The following is a 20,409-nucleotide window of genomic DNA, read 5'->3' as shown; positions in this document are numbered from 1 at the left end:
GGTAACCTTGACTAGATGAATTTCAGCAGAGTGGTGGAGATGAAAACCATATTGTAATAGGTCAGAAAGTGATTAACATGTTCAAGTGGAAGGGCTGGAGTTATAGCTCAGTGGAAGAGCACTTGCCTAGCATGTATGAGGCATTGGGTTTGATCCTCAGCACCACATAAAAGAATAAATAAATAAATAAATAAAAGGTTTTATTTAAACTAAATAAAAAATATCTGCAACTAGAAAATATTTTAATAAAAGGTATGTTCAAGTGGAGATAATATTTGTAGACTAATCATTAAGAGCTGTTTTGAGGAAGAAACATAAATGAAGCAGAAATTGGAGTCATATGCAGTACAAAGATGTTTGTTTTTCAGATGGGAGATACCATTTGTAATACTAAGTAGGATGGAGAATACTTTTTTTTTTTTGAATAAGTGATACACATGATTCTTTTATATGTTGAATTTAATTAAACCAAGAGCTGATAACAACAGAATACTGAGACATACATACATACATATATATATATATATATATATATATATATATATATATTAGACAAAGAAATATGATGAACTGGGCTTGAATCACTGAATATGAACTCTAAATTTTTAATCTTTATTTTCAACAAATATCTCCCTAATCAAGTTAATCATTAATGTATGGTATATGTGGCATAGATGCATTATATATTTTAAAGGAATTTTTTTCAATTAATTTACTGTTGTCAATCTTCATATATCTTAAGTCCTACTGTATGCTATTTGAGTAGGGTATAATTCTATTTTTTTCCTTACTGTCTTCCAAAATGGCAATAAATTTAGGAATCAAGGATTGAAATATTAGCTTTTTAATGGTAATGTTGCATTGAAGAACTTGGAAATGAGCTCAGAAGTGGATATCGTGCTTCCTTTCTATCTAGCCCCCTGAATTGAACTTAGCAACCTGTCAAGCACAGTGCAACTGGAGCTGCAGGGCTTTTCTGAAATAATGAACTCTACCCCAATGAGTCAGAGTGACCAGAAGGGTTGGTCGTGATTGAAAAATGACTTTTAAAAACATTAATGTATCCCACTAGGGCACAAACTATCCAGATATTAGTTATTTCTTCTTCCTTTGGGAGGAGTAGAGAAAAGGGCAGAAGCTTCTTCCAAAGTACTTTCCTAAAGAATGTGAAAAGCTTTTGTGGGAATTCTATTGTATGGGAAGGCAGGAACTGTGGGTTGGGTCAAAAAGCATGTTGTTTACCCTGGGTTGCTGTTTAGACCTGGCTTTTAAAAGAGCTCACAGGCATTAGGAATGCTAAATATTAGACTTGATACAATATAATGGAAAGACTGAGAAGGGAACAGTTAATTTTGACTTGAGGGATTCAAAATAACTAGGCTTTAAAGGATTGAATGAAAGCAGGGATTGGTAAATTCATCTGTAAAGGGTTGGTTAGTAAATATTTTAGACTTTGCTAGGTTAGAGGAATAGACAGGTGGGCAGGCATAACAGACTTATTCATCCATCCTAAGTACACTGTCCTAAGTACAGTGTAATATGAGCTCGCTGCAGATATGTCCTCTCTGGATAGCTCACTCCCAAGAGCTATCTGGTCTCTTATTATAACTACTTGCCTCTGCTTTGTAGGGCAAAAGCAATACCTAAATGAACGAGCATGGCTGTGTTCCAGTAAAAATTACTTTAAAAAGTAGGTGGATTGAGCTTGCAGGTCGTAGTTTGATGATCTTTGAGTTAAAATATCCAGCAAGAAAAGTAGTATAGGGAACAGAGGGGTAAACATAATAAAGAAATATTAATGATATGTTCAGAAGATACTTAGCACTGTAGTATGTATTACTGAAGTATAGGATGAGAGTAAGAAGTGGGACTGAAAGTATAAATTATGACCTCTACAGGGAGGACATTATGAGCCTTTGATTTTTTTTTAATGGATAATAAGCATGATCAGATAAGTCAGCTTTATTTTCATTTGGAACATCTGTTGTTGGTTCAGGTTTGAGGGTTTTTTGTTTGCAGTAGTTTAAAGAAGCTCAAATTGAAGCGGTCCCTTTAAGTCAAAACTGGGGAAATAAGCAGTTTTTTCTTCAATAAATCAGTTAATACACTGTATGGCTGAAGTACTTTTAGGTGGTACCTTTCATTTGGGACTTTCAGCAACTTGAGAAATGAAGAAAAAGGAGGAAGATGGAAGCCCAGATAGTGTTGCTATTACTAATAGAGGCTAGGTTAGACGAATAATCAGGTGAGCTGGTCTAGACAGACTTACGCTGTCAATGAAATATGGTTTCTCTACAGATATGTTCTTTCTGAATAGCTTACTCCCAAGGGCAAGAGGAGTGGAACCAAGTGAACTTGTCTGCTCAGTTATTCATTTCAGAATCAACTATCAGAAAAATCACTTCACTTTCCTAAAGGTTGAAAAGAGACTCAGATTGTGCTTCTGAAGCATCCTTTCTCAAAGAAACCAGGAGCAAGGTGTTGTGATGCCTCTAACAGGGCCATTAGGACTTTTTTGTAGGATTATATCTGTTAGTAAGTGTACTGTAAACAATATAACTCTTCCTATACTGAAAATAATCAAACTTCCATATTCTGAATATTTTCTAAAAATCATAGTTTAGTGCATAATTTTTGCAGATTTGATGCCATTTTCTTTTTCTTTCTTTCTTTGGAAGAGAAGTGGGGTGCAACCGTTATGTGAAGCTTTTTTAAAAAAAATGTTTCAGTATTACTTAAAAAAACTCTTATTACTAAACTTGCAAAGTTAGGATGCATGGAATATTTGTGGATGTACCTTAATACAGTGGCAATGATTATGTGGCAAAATATGGAATATTTAAATCTGTGTTTGAAACAATTATATTTTTTAAACTTTCAATTTGAAATTATTGGTTTCTTCCTTAATTTTTAAAAATTAACTGTGTAAGTAGGATATGCAGGTAAAATGCATGTTTGTCTAGAAAAGAGACAAATCTCCTTTCTGTATCATAACTTTCAATTAACTTTAAATTTAGAAAGAATTAGTATACAAGACTAGAAAGTGTTCTTCTTTGGGTGAGAAAAAAAGCAGGTAGAGGTGGCCGTGTGTAACCGTGTATGGATTCCCCATCCATTGATTCAACCTTGGAGCAAAAATATTTGGGGGGAAAGCAACTGCATCTGTAGTGAACATGTAAGACTTTTTTTTTAATTGATTATTTAAAGCATTACATAGCTCATGATATATCATCTTTCATACATTTGACTCAAATTGTGTTTTGAACTCCCATTTTCACCCCAAATACAGATTGCAGAATCACATCTGTTGCATATTCACATTTTTACATAATGCCATATTAGTGACTGTTGTATTCTGCTACCTTTCCTATCCCCTACTATCCCCCCTCCCCTCCCCTACATGTAAGACTTTTGGGGTGTTGTTCACTAAATAATTCAGTATAACAACTATTTACATCACATTTACTTTGTACTAGATATTATTAGTAATCTAGAGATGATTTAAAGTATACATGAGGATGTATGTAAACTATATGCAAAAACTGTACCATTTTATATAAGGGACTTGAGCATCTGCAGATTTTGGTATGGGGTTGGGGTCCTTAAACCAATTCTTCATGTATATTGAGGGCAGACTGTATTTTGACAAATAGATTATTTTTTTAATTAGCTTGATTATAGGTGCTTGCACAGTTTATTCACTTATACTTCTTTTGAAAGTATCATTTGTTGTTATTTGTCCTATTTCTCTTCCCTTTCTGAATAATTCAGTATCAAAACTATCAAGTGGAACCAAGTAGGGGTAGGTGTCCACACCCTGGTTACAGTGTGCGGGAGGCAGCATGTACTCGAGGAGATATAGGATATCAGCCTGATGGGATTAGTGTGTTAGTGGAATCTGAGGGCAAGGAGTACATCTACATAGGAGGACTTGCAATTGCAGAGTATTAGAATCTAAGCAGGTTGAGTATGGTGTCTGTGAGAAGTATGGCCTGGAAATGGGGAGGTTCCGTTGGTCCCAGTGAGGGGTGTTCAGAATGGAACAGGTAACAAAATGAGTAGGGCATGGACTTGGGTAAGATGTATTCCTGCATGAACTCTTAGGGACCCAGCAAGTAGCAGGGGAGTAGGATGGTATCATAGGATTTCAGTATTATGTGAGTATATCAAGGTTCAGGTCGGTTGAGGAAGAAGAGTCCATGAATGGAGGTGTCTGAGTGCAGGGTGTCAATAGTAATTCACCAATAGCAGTGAACATGATGTGTCATTAGTGCAAGGAGTCAGGCTTCTAGTGTGGGGATAGGAAGTGATCTCATCAGAGGGTCAGTGCAATCTGGGAGATCAGAGCCTGAGGGTGGGTGTGGGAAGGATATTCTTGTAGGAGTGCCAGGCATGAGGAATAGATATCAGCCTTAGCAGAATGAGGAGATTATACATATGGGGTAAGGGAAAGGGTAAAAAATTGGGACCAAGAAGAATAATGAGAAGTGTCCATGTGGGGAATGGGAAACAGTAATATTGAGAGGTTGTTTATGCATAGGGAAACTGATAAAATAAGTTTTAAGGACAGTGGGAGCTAGATTTCTCATTGGCTGAGATGGAATTTGGAAATATGAAAGCAGAAAAAACTAGAATGCTCTCTGAAGGGTTGGAAATGAGGTATTGGTTTGAACATCTCACACACACACACACACACACACATACACACACAGAACTGTAGAAATAAACGTGTGTATATACCTATACAAATGTATATACCCACCCTATGTTGTTGCTGAGAAGGGTGAAGGAGAAGTGAATATAATGTTATTCTTAATTCCATGAATTTAGTGGTGGTTTTCAAAAGAGAAACACCTTTGTAAGGAAATACTAATTAAAGAATTTAAGAGTGATGGACATCACATAGGCCATGTGATTGGAAAAACAAAATTTTTACTACACATAAAACATTTTTTGTAAGATAGTTAAATATAAAACACAAATATTTAAAAGCAGTGTCATGAGTTTGTATGTTTTCTTGAATTAATCATTTTCAATCCTTAAAATTACATGGTATGTGATGCATAAATTATTCTACAGTTTTTAGCACTAAAAATTCCCATTTGAAATAATGGTAGCTAATATTTATTGTTTAACATGTGTCTGACACTGTACTGTTTTTGATATGCATTACCACCCTTAATTTTTACATATGAAATAGTGCAGTTTTTAATCTTCATTTTATATATGAGAAAACTGAGACTAAAGAGACTTAGTGGTTTGCCCAATACTTTCTGTCTTGTTAAGTATGAAGGTAGAATTTACATTTGTCTAAGATTTTTTATTTTTTATTGATCCCCCAATGACCTTTGTCTAAATTCAATATGGCTTAGAAAGTCTGGCATAATTTGCCCCCTCTGGATACCATAGCTTTTTGTTTGTCATTCTACCTTGAGGGCCACCATCAAACAGCTGTACAGTAGCACAGTAATGGTAGTATATAATAATAGCAGTTAACATTTATTGACCATCTATTAATGCTTGCACCCAGTATGTGTTTCACACACATTAGATTCTTTGATTTTCATAATAATGTTGAGTATTGCTGTTTTAGAATATTATAATTAATCTTGTAGGTAGTAGAGATTCATTGAAGAGTTTTAAACAAAGTTAATACAGTCTTGTTTTCCAAATGATAAAAGTTGACTAAAACAATGATTCTGATATCCATTGTGGGAGCCTTAGTAATCAGAGATATTCTAGCGCACTTTGAATTTTCTGCAGTGCTGGGAATGGTTCATCAAAAATTAATCTTTAAGGTAGCAAACTTATTATTTAGAATTATAAAACTTTTGTTTCAATTTAGTAATTACAGTAGGCCTCTGAATATTTTACACAATAATATAATGTATATCCAAGTAACTTCAATCTTAAAAGAATAAAATATGACAGATGGAATTGAAATACCCATCTTTCATTTGCCAGTCCTGTCCCCTTGCCTCCATTCTGCAGGTAAATAGATTTCTTTTACTATTAGTCTAATATAAAGCATTCATATTCTATTTCCTATAAGTTAATTCAATGTGAAGAATTAGATACATATTATTTATTATGGATCTTCCATAAAAGATACACATAGAGTTTTCTCTTTATTTTAAATGTTTAGCAAATCCGGTTCTTAAAGCATATTATTAATTCCAGATTTTTGTCTTCATTTCTATATAAGGCTAGATTTTTTTTGACTACTAGATTTGCATAGAATGAGACATAGCAGTGCTGATGACATCCTGTTTTGACATTTTGTGATGGCTAATTCTCTGTTGTAAGGGATCGTTTTAGCCATTTAGCACCATCAATGAATGGCTTTGCCCACAAGGTGTCACCCAGTACTTCCATGTATATACTCATTTTGGGGATAGGGAGACTTCAAGACCTTGAAATAAAAACACCTTTGTTAATAGAGTTCCTGTAGTCCCTTAATCATAGCAGAAAATATAGCTGATGTATGTTTACAGAAAGAAGAGACTGAACAGAATAGTAAGGCACCACTGAAGAGAGGGAATGGTTACGCTGAAATTAAAGAACTAGGAAAAGCACTAAACTAAGCAAGAAAGGGTATAAATAAATAAATGGTTATGAGTTTCAGAAAGCTACTTGATGTGAGAAAGGTAATTATTAATAACAGGCAGTTTTTAACTTAAAAATAGGGCTGCATTCTGAAAGTTATTTTGAGAACTAATGTCTTAGGTCCTAGAGTGAAATTTTTCCATCAAACATTTTCAACAAATATTTGGGTACCTACATGGGCCAGGCACTGAGACTGGAATAGCAAGCAAAATGATGTGTTCCCGCCTCCTTGTAGCTTACAGAATTTTGTGATATTTTTTCAGATAAAAATATCAAATAAGGAGTTATGTGATTTTTTATTTTAATGACTCCCCTCCCCCTAGTTCAAGTTGAGGGCAGAATACTTGTCTCTTCTTACTCACTGATATATTACCACTATCTAGAACACTTGATAGACATGCAAATACTTGTTTTATAATTGATAAATTGAGGAGAAATATTTAAAAATTACATATGACTCATTAGAATTATGATTAGTGCTTTAAAGGGAATAATATAAGTTGTTATATATAATATAAAGCATGTAACAATGGATCAAGTCTGGTCTAAAGCTAGATTAAATTAGATGAAAGTATAAATTGGGTTATTTATACCCCCAAAAAATATTTCTTTTTTTTTAAATTTTATTTTTTATAGTTGTAGATGGACAGCATGCCTTTATTTTATTTGTTTTTTATTTTTATGTGGTACTGAGGAGAAAACCCAGTGCCTCACATGTGCAAGGCAAGCGCTCTGCCACTGAGCTACAACCACAGCCTGGAGCAGTATTTCTTAGAAAATATTTTAACAATGAGTGGTAGTTATTCAGATGTGTTTTAGTGGTGGGGATGGGGGTTGAAATATGTGGTGGCCGAAGGACAATATGTGAATGTCTGAGGTGAGATGCAAGGTGACTTTTCTTAGGTTCCAGTATTGGCGGTGGTTGGGGGTGATATGTTATGAATGGGATATTAATTTTCTGGTGTATAGAAATACAGAATATTTATATTAGAACAGTATGATGACATCAACTAAAACAGAATTTTTTTTTTTAATATTTATTTTTTAGTATTTGGCGGACACAACATCTTTGTATGTGGTGCTGAGGATCGAACCCGGGCCGCACGCATGCCAGGCGAGCGTGCTACCGCTTGAGCCACATCCCCAGCCCCTAAAACAGAATTTTAAAAAATATTTCATTTTTAGTTGGACACAATACCTTTATTTTATTTTAATGTGGTGCTGAGGATTGAACCCAGTGCCCCGCACTTGCTGGGCGAGTGCTCTACCTCTGAGTCACAATCTCAGCCCCATAAAACAGAAATTTTTAAATGATCATTTTAAATTTGATACTTGAAGAAAACTTATTTTGATTAACTTAATTGGAAAATGAGTATATTCCATAGACATATGCCTGTGTTTCTGCCTCTGGATATATTTATTTAATTCATGCTCACGTATCTAACCAAACATGAACTAATTTTTTTTTGTTACTCAAATAAAAGCAAAACACGAAAACATCTCATAGATTTTTTTTCTTAGTATTTATCCACCCTTATTTCTCAAGCCAGAAATCTTTAGTACTCTCATTCCTGCCTCAAAATAATGAAGCTGTGTTACTAAGTTATTTCCATTATTTGTATTAATATATCTCAAAGCCATATCTTTGCTGTTAGGTAAACTTGTAGCACATAAATTTGTGTTCTTGTCTTTTCTCTGATATGTTTCGGCAAGCATTCTAACTATTCTTTTATTTTTATTCTTTTCCTATTTCAGTCTGTTTTCCATTTGCTGCTTGAGTGATCTTTTCTGAGTGCAAAAATAATCCTGTTTCTTGTCTTCTTAAAGGGCTTCCATGTCTCATTCCAGCTCTCAGGATAAAAATGATTACTTGGCACAGGGTGCTTTGCCCTTCGAGATCCGTATTTGCACATGTCTCCAGCCTTTTATATTGTCCTTCTTTCAGATCACATTCTTTACTTCTACCTTTTTAAAAAATTTCTAGACATTGCTGTTTAGGATTTAAATTAATTAAAACTAAATAAAAATTCAATTCCTCACCTACTGTATAGCACAAATTTGGATCTTTTTTGTTATTACAGAACGTTCTCTTGCATAGTGTTGTTCTTGAGCATATCAAGTTCTCTTGTTTTCATATACGCTGCTGTTCTTTTCTAATGTGTAATGTGTCTTTCAGATTCTTAAATTGATTTCTCAGTACTGACTGAAGAAGTAATTGTGGCTGTAAGAAAAGACTTGAGTTATTTTACTTATTATGTAGGTCAGAATTTTCAGATTTGTTACTTGAATGATAATATTTGCATACATTTAATTAGATTTTAAAACAGACTTAACCAGCAATCTAGGAGTGTGTGTAAAAGTAAATAGTAAGTTTACAGGTAGAAAAGATTTAAATGAGGAAGGTCTTCAACTTTTTGTCCAGGGTACACCTAATACTACAGGAAAGTTACAAAAGACACATTTTCCCTCTGGCCTATTTATAATAGATTTAATTACTGTATTTTTCAGACCAGAGATCTGGCTGCCTTTTCTAAAGAGAGTTTTGCCTTATTTTGCTCTTTTAAATAATGGCTTTGGCTTTGATTTGGTTTGGAGTTTGTTAATCCAGCCAGCAATATGAGGCTATCATGGAAAAGATTTGGATAAAGAAATTAGAATGCTACTTTATGGGTTATGGAAATAATTTATTTCCTAGTATATTTTTTTTCAGTTATTCAGATTTGGAATGGATGATTTTCAATAACCAAGTTTTCTGAACTCAGTTGAGTTTAGCAACACTTGGGGTTGAAAAGGCTTAGAAACTTAAATTGATGATATGAGTAAGTAAAATGGATATTTAAGGAAGAATGAATATTAATGAGGAATAGCTTAATGAGAGGTGCTTTCGTAAAAGACACAATTTGAATTAGGCAAAAGAAGAGTGGGGAGAAGAATAAGTAGAAGCCAATAAAGGCAAACTAATAAAGAATGAGCAAAAGTATTAGAAATGGAAAGAGGATAAGAATGCCTGGAAAAGGTAGAAGATTAACTAGTGGTGAGAGAGGTTATGCTAAGTAAATTAGGTCTAATCTAAATAAATTATTAATCTTTCATTAAAAAATGGCATTTCTTCTTACCATCTTCTAATTTACACAAGTGTACACACACATCTATATGTATATGTAGTTTCACCTACCAGGAAAGGAATTAGAATTATCTGATATGAACTCTTCTATAAAATGTCATGTTCATGTGAATATATTACATTTACTCTCAAGAAGCTTTTTTTTTTTTTTTTTTTTTTAGGATTGTTTTCCTATGTGCACTCAGTATTGTGATTTTGTTTGTGGGATTTTTAGTATTCTGTGAGCATGCTGAAAGTCAGTTTGTCATCTGGGTGGAGCATGTGCTCAGAATGTTGGAAGCCTTGTGTTTAATCCCCAGGAACCCCCCCCCCCCAAAAAAAAAAAAAGTGAAAGACTGCTACATATGCTATAAGCCTATAACCTTTTTTTGCTTTAGATAGTAGATTTTTCTTTTAGAGCAATTAAAAACAGGGGAAAGTCTTATTTTTACCTTCATTGTAATCATTTTTCAGAATCTTAATTTCCTTGTACAGATCTTAATGTTTGTGTGTTAATATATTTTTGTGCTTGAAGTATTTACTTTAGTATTTCTTGTAGTGCAGATCTGTTGATAATGAATTCTCACAGTTTTTGTCTGTCTGAAATGTCTTCATTCTGCTTGCATTTTTGAAAGATAAATTTTGTTGGGCATAAAATGTTGGGTCAAATTTATTTTGACACTTTAATGATGTCACTCCATTGTCTTGGGCTTGCATAGTTTGGGATGTGAGATATGCTGTAGTTCTTACTTTTGTCCACTTTTTCCTCTTGTTGCTTTCAAGATTTTTTTTAAGTATTTTGCTCAGTGTTTTCTGAGATTCTTGGATCTGTGATTTGAAATTTTTCATTTTTTTTTTACTATCTTCAATATTTTGTTCTGTTCTTTTTCTCTTTTCCTTTTGGAATTCTAGTTATATTTACAGTAGACAATTTGATATTTTCTCATAGTTCTTGAGACACCCCTGCCCCCTTAACTCTGTAGTGTTTCAGTTTGGATACATTTTGTTGACCTACTTTAACATTCACTGGTTCTTTCCTTGCCTACTGAAGAACCTTTGGAAGATATTCTTCATCCCTTTTACTGTGTTTTTGTTTGTAGAAGTTTCATTTGACTTTCTCATAGTTTCTGTGTTGACATTCCCTATTTATATATATGCATATTGCTCACTTTTCCTCATAAGTCTTTATCAAACTAATCATAGTTATTTATTTTAAAGTCCTTTGCTGATATGTCATCTGTGGTATGTCTGAGTAAGGTTTGTGTAGATCTTTAGTTTCTTGGTAGTGAGTTTTTTTTAAAATTTTCTATTTTGAACAATTGTCAGATACAGTATGTAGAACAGTAGGCACTGAGGTGAATAGCTTTTATGTCTGGAAATCATGTATTTTATGCTTCTAGGCTGTTAGAGTATCAAGGACCAAGTCTTATCTAGTCAGGAGTTTAACTGCCTTTGGATTTTGTTTCTTTAGTTACCTTTATCAGCTTCAAATGCCTCTGATGTTAACTATTCCTTTGATGTTACTTAGGGTGATAGTAGTTTTATTCAGGGTTTTTTCCCTCAGTGTTGTTGTTCCACTTTAATCTTTAGCCTTCCCTCTGCCCTGCACCTCTTAGAGGGTCTTGTCAAGCATTTGTCTTTTCACCACTGGTAAGTTGTTATTGCTTGTTACTCTTTAAGTAGTAAGCCTGTTAGTCAGGGCTGGAATAAGAATTTCTCATTCAGCCTCAATTTTAGGCAGTCTTTGTATTCTTGGGTCTTGGGAGTAGGGTTTTCTCAGAGATCGTGCCCTTTGTCATGCTGTAGAAGATATCCTTCTAAGACCAGGACAGTTTACTGTTCTCCTTCAGAGATAAAATTTTTTCACCTACTCCAGTCAAAATGGATGGTATTCACTTATGCTCTGGGAGTGTCATGGTCTGCTGCTATATAACAAGCAGTTTAAAAGTTTTTGCCTCTTAGTGATTACTCAGCATCCTAGGCTTTCTCCACAATGGCAGACTCTGTATTTGTAGGACTGAGTCACTAAGGCCTATGTCACTGCATCTCCTGTCTCCTGCTATTATTTCACTTTCTTATCAGTGATTGGTGAGGTTCATGGTAAAGAGCTGAAGACTGGCTATCTGCAGTTCCCAGTGGTTCTATACTCTCATATATGAACAAGCTCACACTTGTTCATTACCATTTTGTTTAAAATATTAGTTTAATACTTCTAACCCACTTCCATGATGGTGCTCTTTCCATACTCCTTCATTTCTTCTTTGGAGGCATTTGTCTTCTTCATAGATTTTAAGTTAGTACCAACAGGTTTAAGTTAGGAACTTTGTAAATTATTCAGCTTTTTCTTGTTGGGTTGAGAATGATTCTCTTTCCAGCTTTTTATACTCTAGGCGAAAGCTGGACCATATTTTTGGTGAGTAGTCTACAAGAGTCTATTCAGTCTAAAGGATGGAGAAAGAAAATGTTAGAATGTATTGTGATGCTTAATTTTTTAAGCAAGAGTGTCTGTTGTAGTAATTTTTGAATGTATAACTTAAAACTAGTTATTTTTTGGAAGGTCACATCTCAAGTTATTCAGATGGAAGAGGATGCATTAATACATTCATTCTATAGTGGTTTGACTTGATACTGTACATTAATTTTTTCATTCTCTTTAAAGATATTACAGCTTACCTGACTCAGTCAAGTGTATTATTATTATTTTTTTGCTGTGTCATGTAATTTTAAATAAAGTGTAAGGTTCACAAAACAAACAAGTACCTTACAGAGATTCCTACAAAGAAACCACAGATTAAAGGTAATGTTAAGGGCTGGAGTTGTAGTTCAGTGGTAGAGTGCTTGCCTAGCATGTGAGAGGCACTGGGTTCAATCCTCAGCACCACATAAAAATAAATAAAATAAAGATATTGTGTTCATCTACAACTAAAAATATTTTCTAAAAAGGTAATGTTAAAATTTAAGCATAAGTGAGCAAGAAGAAAGTTTCAGAGTTGGTATATTTTTTCTATCCTTGTGTATTCTCTTTATTAGAATATTATGAGGTAATAGTAATGTAATTTTAATTATATTTGAAAAGAAATAGGACCAAAAAATTAAAACATAACAAAATAGGAATTAATAGGGAAATTTATAGCCATTATCATTAATAGTGAACTTTATTGAAACTATATATTATATGATACAGTGGGCAGACTTATAAGATAGTCTGCCCAGCCACTACCCAATATCCTACCTATCCCCACTGTCTGACTGGTGATTAGGTTATGTTATAAGGCACAGTTGACTTGAGAGGGAGATTATTGGGTGGGCCTGACCTAATCAAGTACTTTAAAAGTAGAGAGTTTTCTCCTGCTGGTGGTAGAAGGGAAGTGAGATATTCAAACTTCTATATACAGTTGCTGACTTGAAAATGGGGAAGTTGTATATCAAGAAGTAAAGGTAATCTCTAGGAACTAAGGGTGGCCCTTGACTTATGTCAAGGAAATAGGGACTTCCTTTGTATTGATAAGAAATTGAATTCTGTTAACAACAGAATTCAGACAAGAGAGGGCGTGTTCAGGGTGGCATGGTGGTAGACCTAACAACAGAATTCAATGAATGAACAAGGAATCAGAATTTTTCCCATGCCTCCAGATGAGGATGCAGCCTGGTCAACATTTTTACTGTACCTTTATTATTTTAAAAAATAAGAATATGTAAGAGGTAAGAATATGTGCCAACCTTCTAAACTAAAGAACTGTGAACAAGTAAATTTGTATTGTTCTAAGACCCTAGGTTTGTGGTCTTTTGTTATGAAGCAATAAGTGAATAATACATATGTCTTGAGTGATCACCTAATCATTATTAAGAAGACTTAAACAATATAAATACGTTTAAAACTTTTAAATTTCATTTTTATTTCCTTTTTTGTTGTGTCTTAACATATAGAGATAGTGAGCGTACATAGTCAAATTTTTGCCAATAGAGGCTTTTTTTTTTTAAAGTTTAAAAGATAACCTTTCTGTCTCAGCCTCCTGATTTGCTGGTACTATAGATGTATGCCACCACTCACATCTTAAAATTATTTTTTAGTGTTGCTATTAATTATACAGATTAGTAGGTTCCTGTAGAGATAGTGAAATATTTGTACATGCTTACCTTCCTTTTCACCCTCTCCCTGATCCCGTTTTTCTACCTAATGGTCTCCCTTCTATTTTCATGACATCTTTTTTCCCCCCTCTAGCTTCTGTATGTGAGATAAAACATATTATACTTGTCTGTAGCTTATTTTGCTTAACATGCTCCATGTTCTTCAGTTCATGCACTTTCCTGTAAATTACATATTATCAATATGTGGTGATCTTTGCCTCTTTGACTCTGGGCTTGAAGTCAGTTTTGTTGGATATGAGAATAGTTACTCCTTTTTGCTTTTGGTTTCCATTTACATGGAATGTCATTTTCCCTTCCTTTTGCTTTAAGTCTGTGAGTGGTTTTGCCAGCGAGAAGCCTTTTTTGGAGAAAACATACGGCTTGAATCTCATTTTTTAATCCAGCCTGCCTGTCTATGTCTTTCATTGAGATTTAAGGACTTTTACATTCAGGAATAACCCAAAGAGGTATGTTTTGTTTCCTATCATTTTATTTTAATGTTTTCTCATGATTCTCATTTGCTTATGTACTCTGCTAATGAGATTTTCTCTTTTCCTGAGCTGTCTTGGTTATTTTTATCATCTTCTCTGTGTAGGAGTCCCTTAAGTATCTTCTGCTTCTATCTTAGTGGTCGTGAATTCCATTAGATTATGGTTTTTGTTGGAAGGTATTTATTTCCCTTTTGGTTCACATGGATCATTTTGCTGTATGTTGTCATGCAGATTGGCAGTTGTTTTCTTTCAGGGCTTGAAATACATTATTCCTTGCCCTTTTTGCCTTTTAGAGTTTATACTAAGAAATCTGCTGTTATTATGATTTGTTTACCTTTATAAGTGACTTGGTATTTATCTCTTGCAGCTTTTAAAATTTTTTTCTTGCCAGGTGCATATGTCTTGAGTGATCACCTAATGATCATCTCCTAGCTACTTGGGAGGCTGAGGTAGGAGGATAGCAAGTTTGAGGCCAGCCTATCTTAAAGTAAAATAACATATCGAGGCCCTGTCTTAAAATAAAATAAAATAAAAAGGACTAGGGATGTAGCTCTGTTGAAGAGCACCACAGGGTTTAATCCCCACAAAAAAGATTTTTAAAAATAAGAATATGTAAGTAGATAAAAGTAAAATTTTTAGTTCTGAATTTTGGTATTTCACTTTCAGAGAGTAGTTCTTTTTGGTCATATCTATTTGGAGTTCTTAATGCCTCCAGTACCTGCCTGTCCAACTCAAGGATTAGGGAAAATTTCTGCAGTTATTTTATTGAATAAGTTTTCTGTGCCATTAATCTGTATCTCTTCTTCCCAGAGCTCTAATATATTATATTTTTTCTTTTTCTTTTTTTGTAAAAAATATCTTTATAACTGCCTTAGAGTTCTAATTCATCCACCATGTCTTTGACCTTAATATTCTTTCTTTTGTTTGATCTAGTGTATTGGCAACACTCTCCACTGAATTTTTCATTTTACATACAGATTTCTTTTTTAATTTTCAGTATTTGTTTGGTTCTTTTTCAGAATACTATCTCTTTATTGGAACACTCTTTCAAGCTTCATATCATCTTCCTTGGTTCATGCCTTAGTTCTCTTAACTTGTTGATCATTTTAACCACAACTTTAAAAAATCTTTGTTTGATATTTCCTCCACTTTGACATCTGTGCATTGGTTATTGGGAGTTACAAATTTTTGGAGGTGTTTTATTCACTTTTATTCTTATGTTTCCTGTATTTCTGTATTGAGATTTGTGCATCTGTTGGGATAGATATCTCTTCCACTGTTACGAGTCTTTTTTAATGAGTTACTTTCTCTTTATTATGTTTCCCAGGTTGGGGTGTATCTCGGTGTCAAAGCACCCATTTAGGGGAAAAGGGTACCACTCATACATTGTTGGTGGGACTGCAAATTGGTACACTTCCCACTATGGAAAGCAGTATGGAGGTTTCTCAGAAAACTTGGAATGGAACCACCATTTGACCCAGTTATCTTATTCCTCAGTATATACCCAAAGGACTTATAATCAGCATACTACAGTGATGTAGCCACATCAGGGTTTATAGCAGCTCAGTTCACAATAGCTGAATTATGGAACCAAACTAGGTGCCCTTTAACAGATGAATGGATAAAGAAAATGTGGTATGTATACACAATGGAATATTACTCAGCCATAAAGAAGAATGAAATTTATGGCATTTGCTGGTAAATGGACTATCATGCTAAATGAAATAAGCCAAACCCCCAAAGCCAAAGGCTGAAGGTTCTTTCTGATATGTGAATGCTAACACATAATAAGGTTGGGGGAGGGGGAGAATAGAAATTCCTTGGATTAGACAAAGGGAAATGAAGGGAAGGGAATCGGGTTGGGATCTGGAAAGCAGTAAAATGAATCAGACATAATTTTCCTATATGTTTATGTATGAATACACAACCAGTGTAACTCCACCTTATGTGTAATTGCAAGAATGGGATCCTAGTTAGAATAAGTTATACCCCATGTGTGTACCCATGTATGTATAATATGGCAATATACACATTACTGTCATATATACCTAAAAGAACAAAAAAATTAAAAATCTTAAAAAACAAAAAAAGCACCCACTTTTAATGTGTTCCAAGTGCTCTGTTCAAGCCTTAGCAGCTCTTTGAGAGGATAGAATAACCACCAATAACAGTGACAGTTCATCATGCAGAACTTACTTGTTGATTTAATTCAGTCTCAGAGCACCTGCAATACACTGATATCTCTGGTCCACAATTTTTCATTCCACACAGAATTCCTTGACATCTGAAGTCTTGAAGTGTAATGTAATTGTTTCTTCTAATGTGCTTTTCACTTAATAAAATTGATTTGATCTCATTGAAATTTCTAGTCCTTGACACTGCCAAGCAACAACAACAACAAAAAGGCACTCTGATTAAACTGTATTTTATAGCCTGTAGGACACCTTGCACCAGATTGGATCTCACTCTAGATTTTACCCTCCTTCCACCCAACTTCTTTCTTCACTAACATGCAAGTTCTTTTCTTTCCCTGACAGTAAGACAGCCAGATGGTAGAGGCAGGCCTTCGTTGTTAGTAGTCCCTGGTTTTTTGATGTGAAAAGAGGCAGCGCAGTCATTTAAACTTGATTTATCTTCTTTGTATCTTACAAAGTTAAAGAGCTAAAATAAATACAGTAAGAAAGCAGTGCTTGTGGAATGTACACTGCATGTTGGCAGTGCACGCCTCCTTAGGATTCACCTGCTTGTTTCTTCTGTTCAGTTGTTTCTTTTGAAGGCAGAGAATTTTTCTCTTGTATTTCTGTCTTCTTCAATTTTGACTTAATGAATTATGGATCTCAGCCATAATGGGTTTGTCAGACTTGGTTGTGGAGGAAGTGGAGTCCGATGCTGGAATGAGAGAAATAACGCTGAAATAAAGCCATGCTCAGAAATTACATAAGCATATTTTTGTTTAGTTCAGTTTAATTAAACTACAGGGAAAAACACAATATGTTAAATCAATAAATTGCTGGTGGATACAAAAGGAAGGCTGAGGAAGGAGGATTACAAGTTTGAGGCCAGTCTTGGCAATTTAGTGAGATCCTGTCTCAAGAAAATAAGAGGACTGGGATATTGCTCACTGGTAGCAAGCCCTAGTAGCAAAAAACATATATGTGTGTGTGTGTATGTATATGTGTGTGTATGTATGTATATATGTGTGTATATATATGTATGTATATGTGTGTATGTATGTATATATGTGTGTATATATATGTGTACGTATATATGTATATATATGCTTATGGTTTTTAACTGTTGTAAAATAAAGCTTTTCCAGTAATTAATACACTTTTCTCTCTTTAAAAACACAGGTTTTGAGAGTATTTTAGAAGGGCTTTATGGACCACGGCTACGAAGAGACCTCAGTTTATTTGAAGGTAATATTTTAAGTTTTATTTTAAAATTTAAGCTCCTGCCCCATTTAATAAATGAAAAATTGTTATTTAGTAACGTTTTATTAAACACAATTTTATGGTCTCTTGAAAGCATTTTTAAATAAAATAAGTAAAATTATAAAATATACTTTATTATTATCATTATTATTTTATACATGATATCTTACATTATATCCTAATATCTTTAAAATTTTGGTACACTAAATTAAAATTGAAAATGAAGTTTGTCTTTGCCAAGTATAATGTACTTTCATTTTAATGATTTTACAAATTACCTTTCTTAACTTATTCATGGATAGGATTTAAATAAATCAACTAGGCATATCAAATTCTAAAAAGCTGTCTCCCCAGTTTTTATTTTTTAAAATTTGTGCTTTTAAAATTTTTGTACTGAAACTTTTGTGAATATTAGAGACTCTGAAGCTAAGTTTATTGCTACATTCATTTTATCTACTTGTGTCAGGACATTTCTTTTTAATATCTGAAGAGCTAGAGTTGCAATAAGACATTCTTTGGAAGAATTTATACAAAAGAATATTGAGGATAGGAAAGACGGTGGAATGAGATGGACATCATTACCCTAGGTACATGTATGATTGCACGAATGATGTGTCTCTATACAACAACCCGAGAATTGAAATGTTGCACTCCATTTGTGTATGATGAATTGAAATGCATTTTATTGTCATGTACAACTAAGTAGAATAAATTAAAAAAATTGAAAAAGACTATTGATTAGAAGTCAGGAGATTATTTTTTTTGTTGTTTTTGCTGAGTTTGGGAAAGTTAGTTAAGCCTATAAGGGCAAAGCTCTTCACTGACACAGTGTTTGAAGATATGCAGAGCCTTTATTGTTATTGATCAAGGGAGAAGTGTCCTTGGCAGTAATGTTAGTTATAATGATGCTGATAATAATTGATAACAGACAAATTTGTTTTTAAATTTAACAGGAATACATTTCTTATTAGGCATGACCTATTTTGATTTTCTTCTCAATTGTTATAGCTAGAGGATAATCCTAGCATTTATTTCATCTTAATGTTACCATTTTTGTTTTCAAACTTATGTCTTTAAACCATTCTAATATTCTTTTTTTAAGTGCCAAAATTGATTGTTTACTGCTACTATTTATATAATTTTGTAAGATTTCTTTATTTCTTTTACTCATTTTAAAATCTGAGTACAATTTATTATTTTAAACTCAAGTTACGATCCCAGATGTTTCTTTATATGATAACCATCAAATTGTATTGCAATTTATTCCATTGAAAAAGGTTTACCATCAAGTTGAGAGTAATTATTTTTAATCATAAAATCTAATAAGAGTTTTCAAGGTATGATTGGGTTTGTATGGTTTAGAGCCCCTATATAAATCTAGAATAACCTTCCTAAAGGAGACAGTATATCAGTAAGTATCAAAAGCCTAAAAGCATACATACCTGCATAGTAGTTTTACTTTTAAGAATCTCAAGAAAATAATTAGATAAGTGTACAGTGGCATATATCTGCATGAATTTATTTACTGTTCATTCGCGTGCTCATGAATTTATTTAGTGCTCACTCGGGTGCTCACTCGTTCTCTATCTCTTATACATATCATAACAGTCTTGCCCATAACAGTCCTTCCAAGGTTGTTTCTACCTTTTTCTTAATATTATGTATTTAAAAGTAGGGACTGTTTAATAAATTATTTTATCTCTATAATTGGGATATCTGCATCCATTGAGAGTTATATTGTTGAATTTTGTAATGAATGATATGATATGCATGGATTGTTAGGTTGATGAAATTAAATTGCTTTGTATATATTGATTTGTTCTGTTTTTGTTAAAAAAAGGAAAAGTATATATGTTTTATTGAAAATGTTCTAGGAAAAAAAGACACTAAAAGGTTTGTATGATTATATTTGAAGTATGCATTGTGGATAGTTTTTGTTTCGATATGTGTTTTTTCTTTAATATCAAACAAGTATTATATAATTTAAAAAATATGAAACTTTTGGGGGCTGGAGGCATAGCTCATTGGTAGAGTACTTGCCTAATACTTGTGAGGCACTGGGTTTGATCCTCAGCACCACATAAAAATAAATAAATAAAAAGGTATTGTGTCCACATACAATTTAGAAAAAAAAATTGTTTAAAAAAGAAACTTCTTAAAAAAAAACACTGTATTTTTCCTGTTAAAATTTATTAGAAAGAGAGGTATATAGCTCTCTTTATGTAATGTACTTTCATTTTAATGATGTTACAAATTATCTTTCCTAACTTATTCATAGATAGTAAATTAAAAGCCTTATATATTTTTTCATCGAGTATCATTTTTTACTGATATTCATCATATTGTGTGTTACAGAACAGTGTTGGCTCTCAGATGAACTTTATCCAATTTTATAAAATTATAGAACAAAAAGGATTTTTAAATTTTATTGGAGGTTTCAAATATACAATAAATTGATTCACATATAACCCTGTTTTATTAAACTAACCTTGGGATGGGGATGGGGTCTTATAGGTATGTAAGGACATAGCAGTTTTTCAGTCTGTCCCATCTAGTTTTTAAAGTACTTGTTAATTATCCTAGGTATATTACCCATGGCTTTAAGGACTTTCAGGTCTTTAAATCTTGAGATCAGGAACATGATATA

At 33.3% G+C, this 20,409-nt stretch overlaps 1 protein-coding gene across 8 annotated transcripts in view; it reads left to right on the top strand.

Annotated features, from left to right (window-relative positions):
- The window catches only part of LCORL (ligand dependent nuclear receptor corepressor like), a 161,333-nt gene that overhangs the window by 8,293 nt on the left and 132,631 nt on the right, over window positions 1-20,409 (top strand). For all 8 annotated transcript variants that reach the window (XM_081303262.1, XM_081303258.1, XM_081303257.1 and 5 more), the window contains exon 2: window positions 17,682-17,747. In XM_081303262.1, the coding sequence (XP_081159388.1) occupies window positions 17,682-17,747 (66 nt within the window). The remainder of the gene's footprint in view (window positions 1-17,681; window positions 17,748-20,409) is intronic.

The sequence above is a fragment of the Spermophilus citellus genome (genome assembly GCF_964194105.1).
Source record: "Spermophilus citellus genome assembly, chromosome: 8".
In the NCBI taxonomy this organism is placed as follows: domain Eukaryota; kingdom Metazoa; phylum Chordata; class Mammalia; order Rodentia; family Sciuridae; genus Spermophilus; species Spermophilus citellus.
This window is presented reverse-complemented; position numbering and strand designations above follow the sequence as displayed.